The 17,756-nt window shown below is 45.6% G+C and overlaps 1 protein-coding gene across 1 annotated transcript in view; it reads right to left on the reverse strand.

Moving 5' to 3' along the window:
* Window positions 1-3,510: 3,510 nt before the first annotated feature.
* Window positions 3,511-17,756, reverse strand: part of CUNH3orf70 (chromosome unknown C3orf70 homolog) — a 41,497-nt gene continuing 27,251 nt past the window's right edge. The window contains exon 2 of the mRNA XM_029470733.2: window positions 3,511-7,406. Within this exon, the coding sequence (XP_029326593.1) occupies window positions 6,850-7,406 (557 nt within the window). The 3' untranslated portion in view covers window positions 3,511-6,849. The remainder of the gene's footprint in view (window positions 7,407-17,756) is intronic.

Raw genomic sequence — 17,756 nt, forward strand, 5'->3', positions numbered from 1 at the left:
CCAGGGTTGTTACCAGGTAACTCTGGCTTCCTGCCAGGCTGCTTTGGCCTGGGTCTGGTCTCTTTCAAGATTTGGATTCTGTCTCTTTTGGGGTGTGGCATCTGATCTAACAGCTACTTTGGGAAACTGGGCTTCAGTCTCAGTGCTTTGGGCACTAGCTGCTTCCATTTGTTCCTTCTACCCTAACAGGGTCATCACTGCCAGCTGCTTCCCTCCACCCCAGTGTCACTACACTTCAGCGTCACTCTAGGTTAGAATGCTCCAGGGGACAGCTCGCCTGCTCTGAGCATCTGCTAGAGCCTGGCCCTGAGCAGAAACACTGAGTTTCTATCCTCAGTCTGGAATCTGCCTGTGCAGACCATGCTGCCAGTGTTCATAAAGTTGATGTCCATGCTCCTATTCATCTGTAGGACCTGGAAAAGCCACTGCTGCCTGTGATAGTCAGCTCCTGTATGATATGAGCTAGGTCTGAGAGAAGGGATAAGGAAACTGTGCTGGGAGACCAGTGAGGGATGCACTGAGAATATGGGCTTGGCCCCCCGACTGTGTCCCTGCCATGTGAACTCTGTCTGCATCTGACTTGAGTCTTGTGCTTCAGTCAACATACACACACACACACACACACACACACACACACACACACACATGGACAGTGAAGAACCTGCCCTGTGGGGAGATGCTTGTGAGACACAGGTGCCTACAACCTGCAGTGCTCCACAAGTCTACAACACTAGCATTGGTCATCTTACAGAGAACCAGATCTCTGCGCTGAGATTGTCTGGAGTTTCACACCAGGTGACAGGCTGGATGCCACCGGACTCAAACATCCCCCAAAGCCCAACCTTTCTAGTCCGTCATCTCCAGATTTCCTAGGCAATCTCCAGCTAGAAACAAAGGAAGACCTCCCCTGACCCACAGCATCCAGCCATGGCTGGAGCCCCTGGGAAAGGCTCATTCTTCAACGGACGCTCATTGGCTCCAAGCTCCCAGCAATGCCCTTGACTCTCAAAAGATACACAGTCTTGTGGCCATTGCCCGGACACCCCCCTTCCTCCACAGAGCCTATGAAATGAACCTGTACTCATTGGCTAGACCTTCCATTTTCAAACAAAATGGTCTTTTAGCCAATGGACATACAGGTTCATTTTAGAAAACTCAAAAAAGTAACAAAACCACCCGCATAACTCAGCATCCTTCCCAGGCCTCCCGAGTTCTTCCATCGTTTCTCCCTGATTCCTAAGGCCCCCCACCTGACCATCTCTCTGGAAACTCACTGCCAAGAGACAGGTGCCATCTTACCCTCTTCATTCTGTGCTGAGCTGCACAATGAGAGTTAAGGACATTGACAGTTCCCAATGAGGACAAGATGCTAGCCTGGCTTACTGCAGAACGGTCGTAGGCAGTCAGCACTTGTAAGACTACGAACAATAAGATGCTTTCCATCATGTGGTAGTGCCATTCTGCAGAGTTAAATTACTGAGCCGTACATGCACATGAGATCCGCTGTCCTTGATGGACCAATCCGAATGTGGAGCTGGTGGGAAACACTGCATGTGAGCAGGTAATCGGGTACACGGAAAGGGGAGGCTAGACCACAGCCCTTCTGTGGCACTGTGTGGCAAGCCACCAGGCTCGGGCAGTGTTCGCTAGCTTGTAGGTAGCCATGGAATAATGCAAGCAAAGGGCCATCGGTGTGGACTCCTGGGCCAGTGTCCTGGGTTCAAACCTGACCCTGACTAGTGAATGGTGCTGCTGTAGTGCTTTCTGAACTGCCCTTGTTTCCACATGGGATGGTAGGAAGATCACACTGGAAATGGTAAGGCAGCATCAGGAATTCAGTGAAGGCATTACTGCCTGGGGACAGCTGTGCCATGGACCCAAGCCCAGAAGCTGACATACTAAATCAAACAGGAGTTTCTGGGGACTGAAGAGCAGCTCCGGTTTCTCTTTCAGAGGACCCAAGTTCAATTCCTCGCACCCACATGGCAGCTCACCTTGGGGTTGTCTTAGACCTGAAACAATTCCTCTTTCTCTTCCTCCTCTCCCTCCTCCTCTCCCTCCTTCTCTTCCTCCTCCTCCCCTCCTTCTCCTCCTCCTCCTCTCCCTCCTCTTCTGTAATCCCAGCTCCAAGAGATCCAATACCCCCATACAGGCAGATAAAATAAAACAAAGTACATAAAATAGAAAGGATTTTTTTTTTTTTTTAAATTCAGGACTGGCCATAGTGAAGTTTGACCCTGGGCCTTAGCCATCAAGTGGCCCTGAGCTCCATGGGGTAGCAGCCTCCCTCACTGCTCAACCTGTATCTGCAGCTATCTTACACAGCATTCATGAACTGAAATGGGGGCCTGAACTGGTGCCAGAAAAAAAAAAATGTTATTTGTGGGGTCATAGTTTTTACTTCATATAAACCTGATGGGAGCCAACACAAGGTTTTACATGGAGTTCTGGGAGTTAACACAAGTGGCAAGACACATACACACACACACACACACACACACACACACACACACACACGAAGATCTAGAAAATTTGAATGGGTGAGGAGTATGAATTGCTTATCTCCTAACACACAGTGAACACTTGATACAAAAAACCCAACAGCAGTCTTGTTCTAGTACAAAAGGAAACCACGTTTATTGTACAGCAGTACTTTCCTAAAGTTGAGCTGTCTTAGGAAAACAATGTAATTTTAGGAAATTACAGAAGGGTCAACATTGTGCTTAAACTTCAAAACAGATTCAAAAGAACCCAGCACAGCAGGTGACTACTGCAAAGGACAGACAGCCTTAACCCACGTGCAGACCCAGTGCCCTGGAGGCGCCATCCAAACCCCAGGCAGGCTTCCAGGTGCCTTACCTCTGCAGCCAGCAGCTCCCCCTGGACTGCACCAGCCCTTCTGGGACACCCGTGTTCCCGCACCATAGTCACGACGAGGTGAAATTTAAAAACAAATTCACTTTGAGAAACGCCCTTGTGTTTATACTGAGGTTTAAGATGGTGCTCTGGGCTGTGTGGTACAGAGAAGGGGCACAGTGATGCCTTCTCCACAAACCCCAGGGTACCCGGCCTCTACCCACGGTTCTAGTTCACAGCACCGCTGGACAAACGGGAAAGAAAGAGACCAGTTAGAATATTTTCCTCAAGTAAAAAAGCCAAAACCATGGCAATAAAGTTTTGTAAATAGGATTTGGGGACAATCAAGAGCAGATGACATAAAGAGTATTTTACTTAAATTTGTGCTTTTTTTTTCCCCCTTACATGGCAGTATCTGCACTACAGGCATATATGGATATTTTGACTTTCTAAAGTGTCTGGTTGCTATCAAATTTGCATAAGAATAATTTGTTCTGATCAACCCTAGAAGAACAAGTTACTTCAATCAGGCAAGCAGGTGAGGTTAAGAAGTAAAACAATCAGATCCTAGATCACATCCTAAAGGCTTGTCAGAAAACAGCCCTGTGGTTCTGATCCGAGGCTCAGTGTTGTGTTGTTATTTTGTTATTATAGTGTTGTGTTGTTATTTTGTTATTACACTGTGTTGTGTTGTTATTTTGTTGTACTGTGTTGTGTTGTGTTGTTAATTTGTTATTATACTGTGTTGTGTTGTTGTGTTACCTTGTGGCTCCATATTACACTGTGCTGTGTTTGGATACTGAGGTGGCTCAGGTTTTAGTCTGTTCATCTTGAGGCATTAGTCTTTTCTTCTAGGAAAACAACTGTGTCTTCAGGGGTGTCCTCAGATTCTCATATTATTCCTTAAATGTTAAAGGCCAAAAAACCCAGGTTTTAAAGTTATTCTTTTTTTTAAAGATATCAAATAGTTATCCCAAAAAGGACTTTAATTGCTTTGTCATTTCTCAAAAAGAAAAGCTATGGACACATTTGAAACTTAAGATCTTGGTTAGGTAAGAAAAGTATAGTCCACATTTAGTGGGATTACCCTGGTACCCAACAACCTTTCAAAAGTGGTAACAGTGCCAGAATCCCACAAAAACCTATCCACGTGGTCCAAGCCTAGCTCCAGGCAAGCATCCTGTAAGGTCCAGATTGCAAGCTTTTGTCTCTCTCACTGTACAAGTGTTAGTCAAAAGCTGATTTAACACCACTGTGCTTACCGCCTACAGTGCATGTTGTGTCTAAGTATTTCTAAAGTGCCTATGAATACGCATATACAAATCAGCACTATAATATCAGGGTTATAGAGAAATTCTTTCATAGAACAAAGAACAGAATAGGCCTAGAATTGCAGTTAAGCTATACATTTTTTTATAGTCTTTTCAGCTGATTTCAGAATGCAAGCATAGAGAAATGATTCTGGCTTAATCATATTTCAGACAGTTACTGGTATGAAGACTGTTAGGAGAAGAAAACCAAAAACCTCTCAGCTGTGCTTGTTTAGAAAAGGCTGTTTGGAGATCCAAGGATGCAAGGGAACGGAACGTGTCCAATTTTATAAAACGGCAAGTGAAGCTTAGTGAGTGTAATTATAAAGTTTATGCAAATATTTAATGTGATCATCAATTGTTATTAAATCCAAAAATCCCATCACAATGGTGGCAAGTCTGAGTGGCAGTTTCAGGGGTTTAGAAAACAAGACCCTGGACAGAAGTCACTGATGTTACTGATAAAGGGACCAAGCCCAACACGCAGCTAGCCTTCAGAACTTTGGCAATGACCGTGTGTTTTCATGGCTTTGGGGCCCGGGTTCTAGACCCCAGTTAGTTTAGTATTTGTGGCAGTGGCCCTGTAGCAAAAAAGTAGATAGGAAAGGTGCAGGAATAAGTCCTGCCGTGTGTCTGCCTCTCCACCTCAGGGTCTGAGGAGCTCACCTACGGCACGTTTGAGGATAGTGCCGCTGCTGCCCATCACAGCCACGAGTGCAGGATGAGGGATATGTGGCTTATGGAGTTCCTTTCCATGCCAGTGAGGCACTATGACCTTCAGGTAGGGCCCACCAGGTGTCACCAGACCATCCCAGGCCAGCAGAATGACCCCACAGCCAAGATATGGTGGCTCCCACCTGCCCTCTCTGTACCTGCTGGTCCTTGGTGAGTCCTCACTCCCTGTGTCTGCTGGTCCTTGGTGAGTCCTCACTCCCTGTGTCTGCTGGTCCTTGGTGAGTCCTCACTCCCTGTGTCTGCTGGTCCTTGGTGTGAGTCCTTAAATCTAAGTATGTGGGGAGGGGGAGGAGTTGCTATATTCTCATCTCACACAGGGCGTTTTAACTAATGCTTCCCAGAGGAAGGCATATATTCTGCCTTCTGAACACTGGGTGTTTGGGGCTAGGCAGCCTAAAGAAGGTTCTAATAGTAAGCACGGGGACTCCATATCCAACTAGGGAAGCAGATTCTTCCTCTGTACATAGTGAAGAGCCCCCAAATGAGGAGGCCTAGGGAGCATGCGCTCCTTGCCTGCAGTACACACTAATGAGACAGAGGGATGTAGAGAGATGCTGATCACACAGCAAGGCCACAGTGCCTGCTCAGACAGCCAGGATCTGAGGCAGGTCTCCCTGCAGCCCTGGGACTCTTGTTTTATGACAGTATATGTTTAAAAGTCCCAGATTTGTACTATGCCTCACAGATATATTTGGGAAATGGCAGATAATAAGATCACGTGAGAATACACAGTTAATAGCAAATTAGGAACAGAGTTTTGAAGAAAGCTACATAAGAATTACTCACTATTTTGTGTGTGAGAGAGAATCCACACAATGTGTGTGGATTCCAGTGGAGTAAAGTGAAGAAGTGTTACATAAAACATCTTCCTGACTCAGCAGTGAGCTATTTCAACTGTTTTTGCATTTGCATAAAATCCATGCATCATACAAAATTCTAGTCCATTTCTCATCTAAGCCATTCTAATGCTTCATACAACCAAACGAAGCAGGATTGATCAAACCTATTAGATTCATTCCTAATCCCTAAAGGACTTCGTCTCTTAGCATTTTCATGCTAACTAAAACTATTGTGTATTTTTTCCTTAAGATGTCAGATGTGTTACCTCCTAACTATAATACCTATGAAACCTAAACGCTTTTCCCTGAACTGCAAAACAATCAAGGGCAGTGGGCGCTGTAGAATCCACCTGGGGTCAGCTCAGACACTGCAGCCACATTCTCAGCCAGCCCAGGCCAGCTCCACCTCTCCTTCCCCTGGTCCCATTATCCTCCTGGCTCAGCGAGCTGCTTGACTTGTGTCCTGTACTAAAATGTGGCCCCTTCGAGGTGAGAACCAGGACTGAGTCCTCCTGAATCCCAGCTGGACTGGACACAAACCCGAGAGACCCTTTCAGTCACAGAGGCTGTGACATGGCCATCACCAGGAGTCAAAAGGGCCTCCAAGGACCTTCTAGAAGTAGCCGAAGCCACTCTTGTCCTGAGCCAAAGTGGGTGGCAAACAGAAGAGCAAGGGAGGGAACAGTGGCTGCAACACTGTTTCCAGAAGTGAGCTGCTCCCCCACCCGGAAACCAACAGGACAGAGGTGTCACATGACACACCAAAGGGAAGCTGAGCCTTCATTACGTAGGACAGGCTACTGGTAAAATATGGTTACTTCCACTCTGGGTAGCTCTTCCATGGGATACGCTGTGGTCACCACTGCTCTCAAAGTTCTCAGTGAAATTAAGGCTGGGTCACAACTCATGACACCAGATGCTACATAGAAAGCAAGATACAAAAGGAAACAATGTCGTTACAAGGTAATATAAGGGGACACTAAGCAGACCACTGGACTGCGACTGTTAGTAATAGGTCTTGGAAAATGCCAAGAGTATTGGAAAAGGACTCGTCCAATCAAAGAACAGAAGAGGCTCAGGGTGGACCTCCGGCCGCAGTTCCCAGCTGCCTACACAGTGGTCTCCATCGTTTCAATCACTTCCAGATCCGACTGTGATGGGGAGAGCAGGGTGCACTCATCGGGTTCCCAGCTGCTCTCAGGGCTGTAATCTTCTTCGGAACTCAGCTCCGCCCCTTCTTCTGTGTCCTCATCACAGGATTCCACATAGTGAGCCCCAATGGCGTTGATCCCGGAGTCCTCGGAACCGGAAGGGGAGGAGCAGTGACCCAGTTTCGGAGTGTCACTCTCTTTAGAAATTAAGGCATCGTGTGCAGAGACCTCCTCAGGGCTCATCTTCTGGGAGTGGGGCGCCTGCTGCTTCTGCACATAGCACATCTTCCCATTAATACATTTAACCTGATAGTTGTCGATGAAGAGATCGGAAATCATACAGTACCTTGGCGAGTCAGGGGGAAGCGGAGGCTGGAAGACAGACGCAAATTTCAAAAAGTGTTCAGTGAGCGAGACGGAGATTTGAATGGTGTTGGTCGGCTCTCGGGGCTTTGCAGGGATCTCTGTGCTTGGGAGCTGCTCCACGGGGGTCATAGGCTGATACACATATTTGCCTGTGGGACACATAAGATACAGCTGAAATAGAGGCCCACCATGCAAACTGTATTAGGTAGCTTGTGACAGTCTGGCTCTACAGAGCATGTTCTCTAACTATTTTGATGACATCCAGATCAAACCAGTAACATCCCCATCACTTGACAGCCCTCACATTCATATATTAAAGTCCTGATTCCCAACCTGATGTTCATCTACATGAGATGGTAAAGTAGATGCCCCGTAGGTTTCATGTCCTTAAAGAGGAGGACAACTTCTATAACCCAGATGAGTGTCCTCAACAGACAAGCACCCACTAAACTTTCATTAGACTTCCCAGCCTGGCTGAAAAAAAAAAAAAAAACCAGATGTTAATTAAGCCATCTGGTCCATGGCAAGTGTGTATGTTCATGTGTGTATGTGTGTGTTTTCATGGGGTGTGTGTGTGTGTGTGTGTGTGTGTGTGTGTGTGGTGTGGGAGGTGTTTGTGTAGTATATGCATGTTTGTGGTGTGGATTGTGGTCTGTGGGGTGGAATGTGGGTGTGTTGTACACACAAGTGTGCAGGTGTACACAGACAGGACAGTCTGCTGAGTGTCTTGCTCCATCACTCTCTGACTTATGCTTTGAGACAGAGTCTCTCACGGAAGCTGAAACTCAGTGTTAAGCCACTGGCTGGCAAATGAGCTTTTAGGATTGTCCTGTTTTCACCCCCTCCACACACACACACACACACATCCCCCAATGCTGAGGGATCACAGGAGCATCCAACCATGCCCAGCTTTCCCCCTCCTGAGTCCTGGAGATTCAAACTTGGATGCTCATCTTGCATAGCAAGTGCCCAGTCTGTGGCCTTGGACTAAAGCAGTCTGAACTGACCTATCTGTGCAGTGAAAGAGACCAGCTGGCTTCAGAGTACAGCCCTGTCTCACTCTGAACTGGGCAAAGTACGTGATCCGGGAACACAGATGCAAAGACAAAGGATGGGAAAGAGGCCGCAGCTCCAAGACAAATTATCACATAACACTGCATTGTTTGATTTCTTTACAGAAATAATGACAGTATGACCAGAGGTATGGATGATGGTGAATCGCCTGCTGAGCAGGCACATAGATGGGCTCCATCTCTAGCACCACAATAAATAAGTTTAAAAACAAAAATAGCTCATAGGAAAGTCCTGACTCAAAGAAGAACGGAAGGAGAGTAAAATATCTCCAAATTTCACTTCTGGACAGAAAGGTACTAAAGGCAGAGTCTCACAGAGCAATGTCTATACGTCTCTGTACATGCAGTGTTGTCCAGAAAAGTGTTCATTGACAGACAGATAAGTAAAAGCAAAAATGTACACGTGTAACAGAATGTTCAGCAGGCCAAACATGGCTCATTGGAGGTCATGGGCTAAGGGAAATAAGCCAGTCACAGCAAGATATTTATCTTCTCTCTAGATCATTCCACACGTGAGAAGCCCAGAGCAGTCCAGTTCATACAGTCGGGAGGGAGAGTGGTTTCTCCAGGGATGGAGCTGCAGAAGAGACTATATAGCAAGTTTACAGGTTGCAGAGTGCTGTGAAGGCTGACAGTGGTGACAGCTGCTCACTATGAACGTCACTCAACATGTACACAGATAAGGGGCCCAATAACACTCATCACTGGGGACACACTGATCGGCAAGAATGGCTGTGATCAAAGGAGAAGAAAAGAGCCAGCCCTGGTGAGCGTGCCAAAAAGCAAGGTTCTCCCAGGCTCCTAAACAGAAGGAAAGCCCAAACAAAGGCAGCGGGAAGGTTACTCAAAACTGACCAAGGGCTGGCCTTTCCTTTAAAATGAGCATGTCTGTGGAAGCCAGCGTGCTCAGCCTGGGTGAGAGCCGGGTCCAGTCTCCAGCTAGCAGCAGTGAAAGCCAACTAGAAATGAACAGCTCTTTTTGTATTTTGGGTTGGGTTTTTTTTTTTTTTTTTTTTTTTTGCTTTTCTATTTTTGTTTTTGTTTTTGAGACAGAGTCGCACTTTGTAGCCCTAGCTAGCCTGAAACTCACTATATAGACCAGGATGACCTCAAACTCAGGGATGCCTGTGCCTGCCTCTGCCTCCCAAGTGTTGGGATTAAAGATGTTGCACCAACCATCATGCCTGGCAAAAATGAATTTCTGTATGATCCAGCAATACCTGCTGGCTACACACATCCAGTGGGCTGGGAATCGGGTGGCACCTGCATGTTCACTGCAGCACAGTTCACAATACCAAGACACGGCGCCCACAGCAGTCGATGAGGAGGCGTGGTCGATGAAGAGGTGTGGCATATCTTTCCAGGGGCATATTATTTAGTCATGAAAGTATACAATGGGAGGTGTAACATTGAGTAAAATAAGTCAGAAGACAGTATGGCAAAGTCTCTCTTGTATGTGGAGGATAAACAGTTGGACTCACAGAAGCAGGCACTATTAATAGTAACAGAAAATTGAGAAGCCAGACGGAGGATGGCTAATGAATGCCGATGGATAGACAGCAGCGATTTCTAATGTTCAGAGTAGACTGACTATGTACGGCTGACAATAACTGACTATTTCAAAATAGCTACTGGAATTCTCAGACCAAAAAAAAAAAAAAAAATGTCTGAGGTGACAGATACATCTTGGAATGATTTGTAGATGCTCGGCCCAGGGAGTGGCACTATTAGAAGGTGTGGCCCTGTTAGAGTAGGTGTGTCACTGTGGGTGTGGGCTTTAAGACCCTCATCCTAGCTGCCTGGAAGCAAGTATTCTGCTAGCAGCCTTCAGATGAACATGAAGAACTCTCAGCTCAGCCTGCACAATGCCCACCTGGATGCTGCCATGCTCCCTCCTTGACAATAATGGACTGAACCTCTGAACCTATAAGCCAGCCCCAATTAAATGTTGTTCTTTATAAGAGTTGTCTTGGTCATGGTGTCTCTTCACAGCAGTAAACCCTAACCAAGACACATCTGTCCCTCTGATCTGATTATCACACTGCAATGTCACACTGCACTCCATAAATTTAAAATATATTTAAAAAGTAACCAGAGAATAAGAAATAATTTTATTAGTAATTTTTAAAAGAAAAATTGACATCCCTTTGAAATAGTGAAGCTAAAATTAAACACAGGACATGATTAAATGCACTCACACACACACAAAAGCAGTTGTTACCAACAGGTGAAAATTCTATTTCAGATAACTCATTTCTTCTGGAGGAATCTCCTTCAACATTTTCCCAAAGATCAATCAAAACCACTCAAGTACCTCCTGTGCGTCTTCGGAAGGAAGTCTATTGATGACATTTCTGATTGGAGGAGTAACACTGTGCACCCTTGCTCCCAACACCTCCTCAACGAGACCTGAGATGCCCATGGAGAGATTTATGTTATCCTGCATAAACAGAAGCAGGGCAGTGTCACACTGTCGGGCTCACTCAGGTTTAAGACAGGAGACCTCTTCCTTCTCCGGGGATCACTGTGAGCCAGTGCAAGCTGTCAGTAGACCACGCCCTTCACCTACCCCTGCACGTGTAGCACAGAGTGACTACACAACAGACACAGGTTTTTGATGCTGTTTCACTTTCTTGGTTATGGAGCACAATGTGAAGAAAACAAAACAAAACAAAAACAAAACAAAAGTGCAACACCAAAATACCCACGTCAAGGAGGCCGGCCCGCATATGTTCCCATGCCCCGTTTACCTGCAGTATGCTCCTGGTTATCTGTTTTATGTAGCTGTACACTTGATACTTTAAAAAAAAAAAAAAAAAAAAAAAACCTTCTGGGAGAAATATAAGCATTTTTTCCTCTCCAGAGAAGTTGATGTTTGTTAAATGTGTATCTCCCCTTAACACAGGAAATACCCTGCTCTCATGAATGCAGAATAATTTTAATATTAACCCAAGCAAAAGTATGATTAGGAAGGTAAATCTACAGGGGTAAGGCAGGGTGGTCTGGGGTGGGCTGCATGCCTAGCTCAGGTACTTGCTTTTCATCAAATCACAATTGTTTATGTTACCTGGGGTATTCAATATCCTGAAAAAATGCTATTCAGTACTTTTTTACAGTGTGAATCCATCACTGAGATGAGAGGCAAATCACACTGAAGGTAAATGGAAACATTACTGAGGCGGGACTCTCCACAGCCCACAGAAGTCATCTGTATCCATTGTGTGCTCCAGGGGAACATGGAAGAGCACACACTTGCTAGTATGTTGAAGCCTATGCTAGTTAGAATCTGCTTGGCCCAGGGAGTGGCACGATTAGGAGGTGTAGCTTTGTTGGAGTAGGTGTGTCGCCATGAACGTGGGCTTTAAGACCCTCATCCTAGCTGCCTGGAAGCCAGTCTTCTCCTAGAGGCCTTCAGATGAAGATGCAGAACTCTCAGCTCCTCCTGCACCATGCCTGCCTGGATGCTGCCATGCTCCTGCCTTGATGATAATGGACTGAAGCTCTGAACTTGTAAGCCAGCCCCAATTAAATGTTGTCCTTTTAAGAGTTGCCTTGCATACACCAGCAAGATTTTGCTGAAAGGACCCTGATATAGCTGTCTCTTGTGAGGCTATGCCGGTGCCTGGCAAACACAGAAGTGGATGCTCACAGTCAGCTATTGGATGGAACACAGGGCCCCCAATGGAGGAGCTAGAGAAAGTACCCAAGGAGTTAAAGGGATCTGCAACCCTATAGGTAGAACAACAATATGAACTAACCATTACCCCCTAGAACTCGTGTCTCTAGCTGCATATGTAGCAGAAGATGGCCATCATTGGGAAGAGAGGCTCCTTGGTCTTGCAAACTTTATATGCCTCAGTACAGGGGAATGCCAGGGCCAAGAAGTGGGTGTGGGTGGATAGGGGAGTGGGGGGGTATGGGGGACTTTGGGGATAGCATTTGAAATGTAAATGAATTTGAAATGAAAATACCTAATTAAAAAAAAAAGAAATGAAATTAATATTAAAAAAAAAAAGAGTTGCTTTGGTCATGGTGTCTGTTCACAGCAGTAAAACCCTAACTAAAACAAAGCCCTAATTAGAAATGTAAGCAACATTCTACTTTCTTACTTACAGCCCATGCCATCATTAGTGGATCCCATTTAATATGAAGCAAATCCCTGGTGTGACGGCCCAGCAGGCATATCTACTTACTGAAGGAAGACTTACTGAATAGCCACTGCCTGTACTAAGTCAAATGCCACCGGGAAAAGAAAACGCTGTACAAGACGCAGTGGTATTTCTGGAAGCATTTGGACTGAGGCAGAATGTAATGAAGTTAAACCACTTCAGGTAAGGAAAAGCCCAGGGACATGCAGAGTCATTGTGCACAGGGCGAGACCAGGCTCCGGGCCGCTCTGTCAAGGCTGGGGACACTGCAGCTGAGCAGCAGCAAGCAGACTGTCCCACACTGGTTTTAGAGCCGGGGTGAGTTCAGAGTGGGGTTCAGACAGCAGGAGTGTGGCTGGCTGGGTCCCGGAGCTCAAGGCCACGGCACCCATGGTGGGTACCATAGTGAACTGTGCAGATCTCAGAGAGGCAGGGCAGGCAGGTACAGAGAAAATGTGTGCTGATGAACCAGGAAGATATGACAGTGAAGAAGAGGCTGTAAGAGAGGTTGGACTATGAAGTTCTCACCTAAGCTGTGGAGAGAAAGGAAATAGGAGACATACTCCCAGGAAGATAGCCAGCTGCAGGAGGTGATTAAAGACTGGACTGAAGACATCGAGTGAGCCCCAATGTACTCTTCCTCTGCTCCTGGATGTCATAGTTAACATTCTTACATTTGATGTTCCCCAATATACAAGTGATTAAGATATATACTTCAGACAGATGTTGAAGGACTCACCATGAAATGTCTCCAAGCCTCAGGTTGATGCCCAAAGCACTGTAATTTTCTATCCTTCTTGTTTATAGACCTTGTCAGGCCACCATTTGGCCATCCTGAGACCTCTGAGACTCTGCTATACCCCAATGCAGAATTCTACTGTCAATGATCTGACCCAGCGCTGTGACACCCCACTTTCTACACTTGTGCCCACACCTGCTTAAATACTAATAAAGTGAACCTTAACTGTGTGCACTGGGGACATGGTTTAAGCAACGGGGCTATGAGTGGCCTCTGAGCCACTGTGTATGCAAATCAGGAAAGATCCCATTCAACAGCTCACCACAGGAAAAGACACATAATTACAAACTACTAAGAGCGCTGCTGGCAAAGGGAGAGGAGGGTTCAGCAAGATCAGCCACACGGAGCTGCACCTGTGCAGCCAGGGATGACATCCAGGAGGCAGAATTCAGTGCATGTCACCTCAGGATGGGGACAGAAGGACAGAGGAGCCCTAAGGTGACTGGATTAAAAGGGTGGCAGAGACCAGACAATGCAGAGCTGAGGGGGATGTTGGTAGCCGGAGAGCAGGTTCTAAGGAGAAAGCAGCCACATTTGCCTTGGTCTTCTACCTCTACCCTCTCACTAAAACCCCCAGTCAGGTATCAATCATCAAACTACACCCTTCTCTAGGATCCAACTTAAATCTGACTTTCAGTCAAACAGGTAAGAGATGGCTGGGTAATAAGGCTGGTCGTGGCCACAGGGGACTCAGCCACTCCACTGCTCTCCTTGCTTGTAAAAGCAAGCACCACAAAGGAACCTACACAGGGCAAGTCCCTTAACAATGGACTTCTGTAATCCCCACCACTGTGGGCTCCACCTCAACCCCTCTAGAGTACAGCAATCAGTGGGGCCTGCCAAATATAGAGAGGGTGTCCAGCTCACAGGAATTCCCTGCTGAAAACTCATGTGCTGGGTTTGAGGGAGAGCATCCCACTCACTAACACAAACATACACACACTTCAGGAGAGGGAAGCAAAGACCGTCCATGGCTACAAACTAGAGTTTGCATCGTGTTCAGAGAAAAGCAAAGGCTGAAAGAGCTACAAAGGGCCCTACAGAAAGCACAGACTACAAACTGAAGGAAAGCTAGGTCCCAAGGACAGGAGGGAAGTGGCCTGCCTCATGCAGAAGCCCCAGTTGTGAAGGAGTGTGGGTGAGCAAGGCGGCCACAACCAGTCTAATAAGATTATTGAAAGAAAAAAAAAAGTAGAGTGTCAAAAAGCCACCCTGCTGCATAAACTGGCACAACAGAACCCTTCGAATGCATGGACACAGGAAACTCCAGTTATAAGTGACACTATTGGAAACTCCAGTTATAAGTGACACTATTCAGGCTCAGAGTTCAGACTCATAGTGCTATATATGTTCAGGTAAAACAGGCCATATATAGATGGTGCAGAGTCAGAACTCTTCAGCTTCTATTTCCTTTTTAGTAGCTAGACAGGGTAGTTTTAACTGTCAACTTGACACCTGGGAAGAGAATCTTACTTATGGAAGTATCTAGATCAAGTCAGCCTGTAGGGGATTACATTGATTGACCCCGCCCACTATAGGTGGCACCATTCCCTAGGCTGAGCTCTTAACTCTATATAAGTGAAGAAAGCTGGCTGAGTGTTCAAGGAGGCAACATGATGGCTTTAGTTTCTCTCTGCTCTGGACTGTGGATGTGATGTGACTAGCTGTGTGAGATCCTGCCTTGACTTCCCTTCAGTGATAGACTGTAACCTGGAATTGTAAACCAAATAAATATTTTCCTTCCCTAAGCTGCTTTTGGTTAGGATATTCTATCACAGTAAGAGAAATGAAGCCGGAGCAGCGGGCAAATCAGGGGTTTGTATAGTGACTATGTCTACCTCTTTCATTTACTCAGAAAGTCCTACTTATCTGAAGAACTGGTAGAGTAGAGTAGTGGTTATAGACCAGAGCTGAGTGAGTCCTTTCTGCAGGATTGGTCACTGGCAAGAAACATGAAAACCACATGTTCAGAGAAAGGCCATTTGCAGTGGAGGAAGATACACTCAGAATGGCAGATGGGAGGAAAGAGGACTGAGCAGGGTGGGGAAAGCTGCATACATGATCTCAGGAACACTGGTCAGCTCTGCTGCCGATCTTCTAAAATAACATACCACTTACAGAGCCTGAGTCACCAAACTGGACAGCAGATTTCTAAATCTGCAGTTTGGAAACTCCATTTATAAACAAAGAAATTTGATCCTTCGGTGTATGACCGAACCTGAGCGATGGCTGTCTGTCTGGCGATGGCTGGCTGTCATGCCACCAACACAGGGCTGTAGATTTCCACAGACCTCCAGCAATGTTACCCAAAGCCACTCATTCAACAGACAGGAACTACTGACAAACTAAAGCAAGGGAAACAGGCACGAGACATCTACCATGCTTCTTTAATGCGCTGGGAATGGAAGCGCAGAGATTCACAAGAAATGGACACTTAACTCAACAGGCTGACTCAAGAACAGTAAGATCTGGAGTGTCTGTGCTTAACGCAGCTCGGTAGGGCTCTGAAAATGTGTGCTGCGTTTTAATTATAACTCTGTTAAAGGTTATTTTTTTTTATAGATTCCACGTCTGTTCATTATTCATGGACCTCATTTTCAAAAACTATACAAACTAATATAGTATTCTGGAACTTTATACTTTAACTCGGGGGCTGGAGAGATGGTTCAGCAGTTAGGAGCATTTGTTACTCTGATAGAGCACCAGAGGACCGGGGTTTTATTCCCAGTTTGCACCTGGTGGTCACAACTATCTGTATTCCAGTTCCATGGGATTCAATGCCTCTTCTGACCTCCTCAAGCATAAAGCATGCATGTGGTGCACATACATACATGTATGCAAAGTCCATATAAAATAAAATGCTTACATCTAATTTAAAAATGTTTAAATAAAGTACAATTTTAAATTAAAAAGTCATAATAATAAAATGTACTCTATCAATGAGATATATATTTAAACCAAACTATTATCATTTATGGGCATAAATTATATTGCCCTTAACTAAAGAAAACATATTTATCATGCTGCTGTGTTTTTTTTTTCAATCAGATGTAATACTTACCCGTATTTTCTCTTCCAACCCATAGTTAGGTTAAACGATTTAAAAATTGATGCCACTGGAGACATCTCAAGGATTATGGGCAAGAAGTAACAGAGTTAGTCGTTACAAGCTAACTAGTGTATCCTCTTCCCTGTCCATTTAGCCACTGCGTGAGGAGAGAAGCCGAGACAGAGGTATCAAAAGTCGATGTGATGGGGCCTTTGTGCAAGGACCTCCTCTCATGCAGCAGGAAGGCTATGTAGAGTCACTCCACAGCCAACGGTAAATAAGAAAGACCGGGTGCATGGTCCAACGAGACTACAGACGGCTCTAGTTTTCAGTGTGTGGCTCTCAGCTCAAACACAGGTGGTCAGACATAATGGACAGAACTCTGAAGTCACTTCCTGTGACTTTATCCTAGTGTCCCCAGGAACCACAGGTGCCTTCCTCATATACTCTTCTTGGGCCGCTGAGTAGACCTTTAGTTAGATGAAATGCTCTCTTTATTCAGTGTATGGTCTCCATTGCTCAACTAGAAGCATAAGGTTTAATAGCCATGAAAGGGTGGTGAGTCAGGCTGACTCCATGACAGGCTTCAAATTGGCAGTTCAGGAGACTAGGCCTAAATCTCTGTTTTCAGGAACAGGGCAAGTCCTGGCAAGTCAGTTAGTTAAAAAAAAAACCCAGGCCTCAGGCAACCAGTTAGAACTGTCGGGCCAAGAAAAGCAGCCCTACCACCAGGACAATGAGTCAAGAGCAGTTTCCAGACTTCTCCAGCAAGTTTCCAACCCCCACCCCCACCCCACCCCCACCCCCCGCAGCACTCCAGCAATGGTTCTGTAATGTCCCTAGAGATAGAGCTAACAGATTAAGATAAAGGTCACCTACTCCTCCCTGGAATTCCCCTAATGTGCTTTAAATCAGGTCTGCAAGCTCACTGGGGTGCCTCCATCTTGGTAGACGGTAGACCCTAGCACGCAGAACTTCTGCAGAATAAACTGCTCTTTGCTTTTGCATACTATTTGAGTCTGAGGTATCATTCCTAGGCAAATCATGGACCCTTACAATGGGTTTCAAGAAAGTGGTCATTTCCTGACTGTCTACTGAGAAACACAGCACTTTAAACTGGGAATGTGGCTCAGTGGTAGGGCACTTGCCCAGCATGTATAACGAATCCCAGGATTTCAAAACCAAACCAACAAAACAAATTTGCCAGTTTATATATTTGGAACCTATATTAACAAGAGATGAATGCTATGCAAAAAGTACAAATAACATTCCAGATGCTTAAAATTGGACAAATAATAAATTAATAGTTTTAATTAAGTTTAATATTAATGGAGCAAGAATTTAAGATAATGCATTCTACAACCTATTTCTTTTAAGAACATGGCCTCTGTCACTTGCATATTTCCTTATCAACAGTAAATGACAAAAAA

This window comes from Mus caroli, unplaced genomic scaffold, assembly GCF_978045245.1.
Source record: "Mus caroli unplaced genomic scaffold, Mus_caroli_1 scaffold_17, whole genome shotgun sequence".
NCBI lineage: Eukaryota > Metazoa > Chordata > Mammalia > Rodentia > Muridae > Mus > Mus caroli.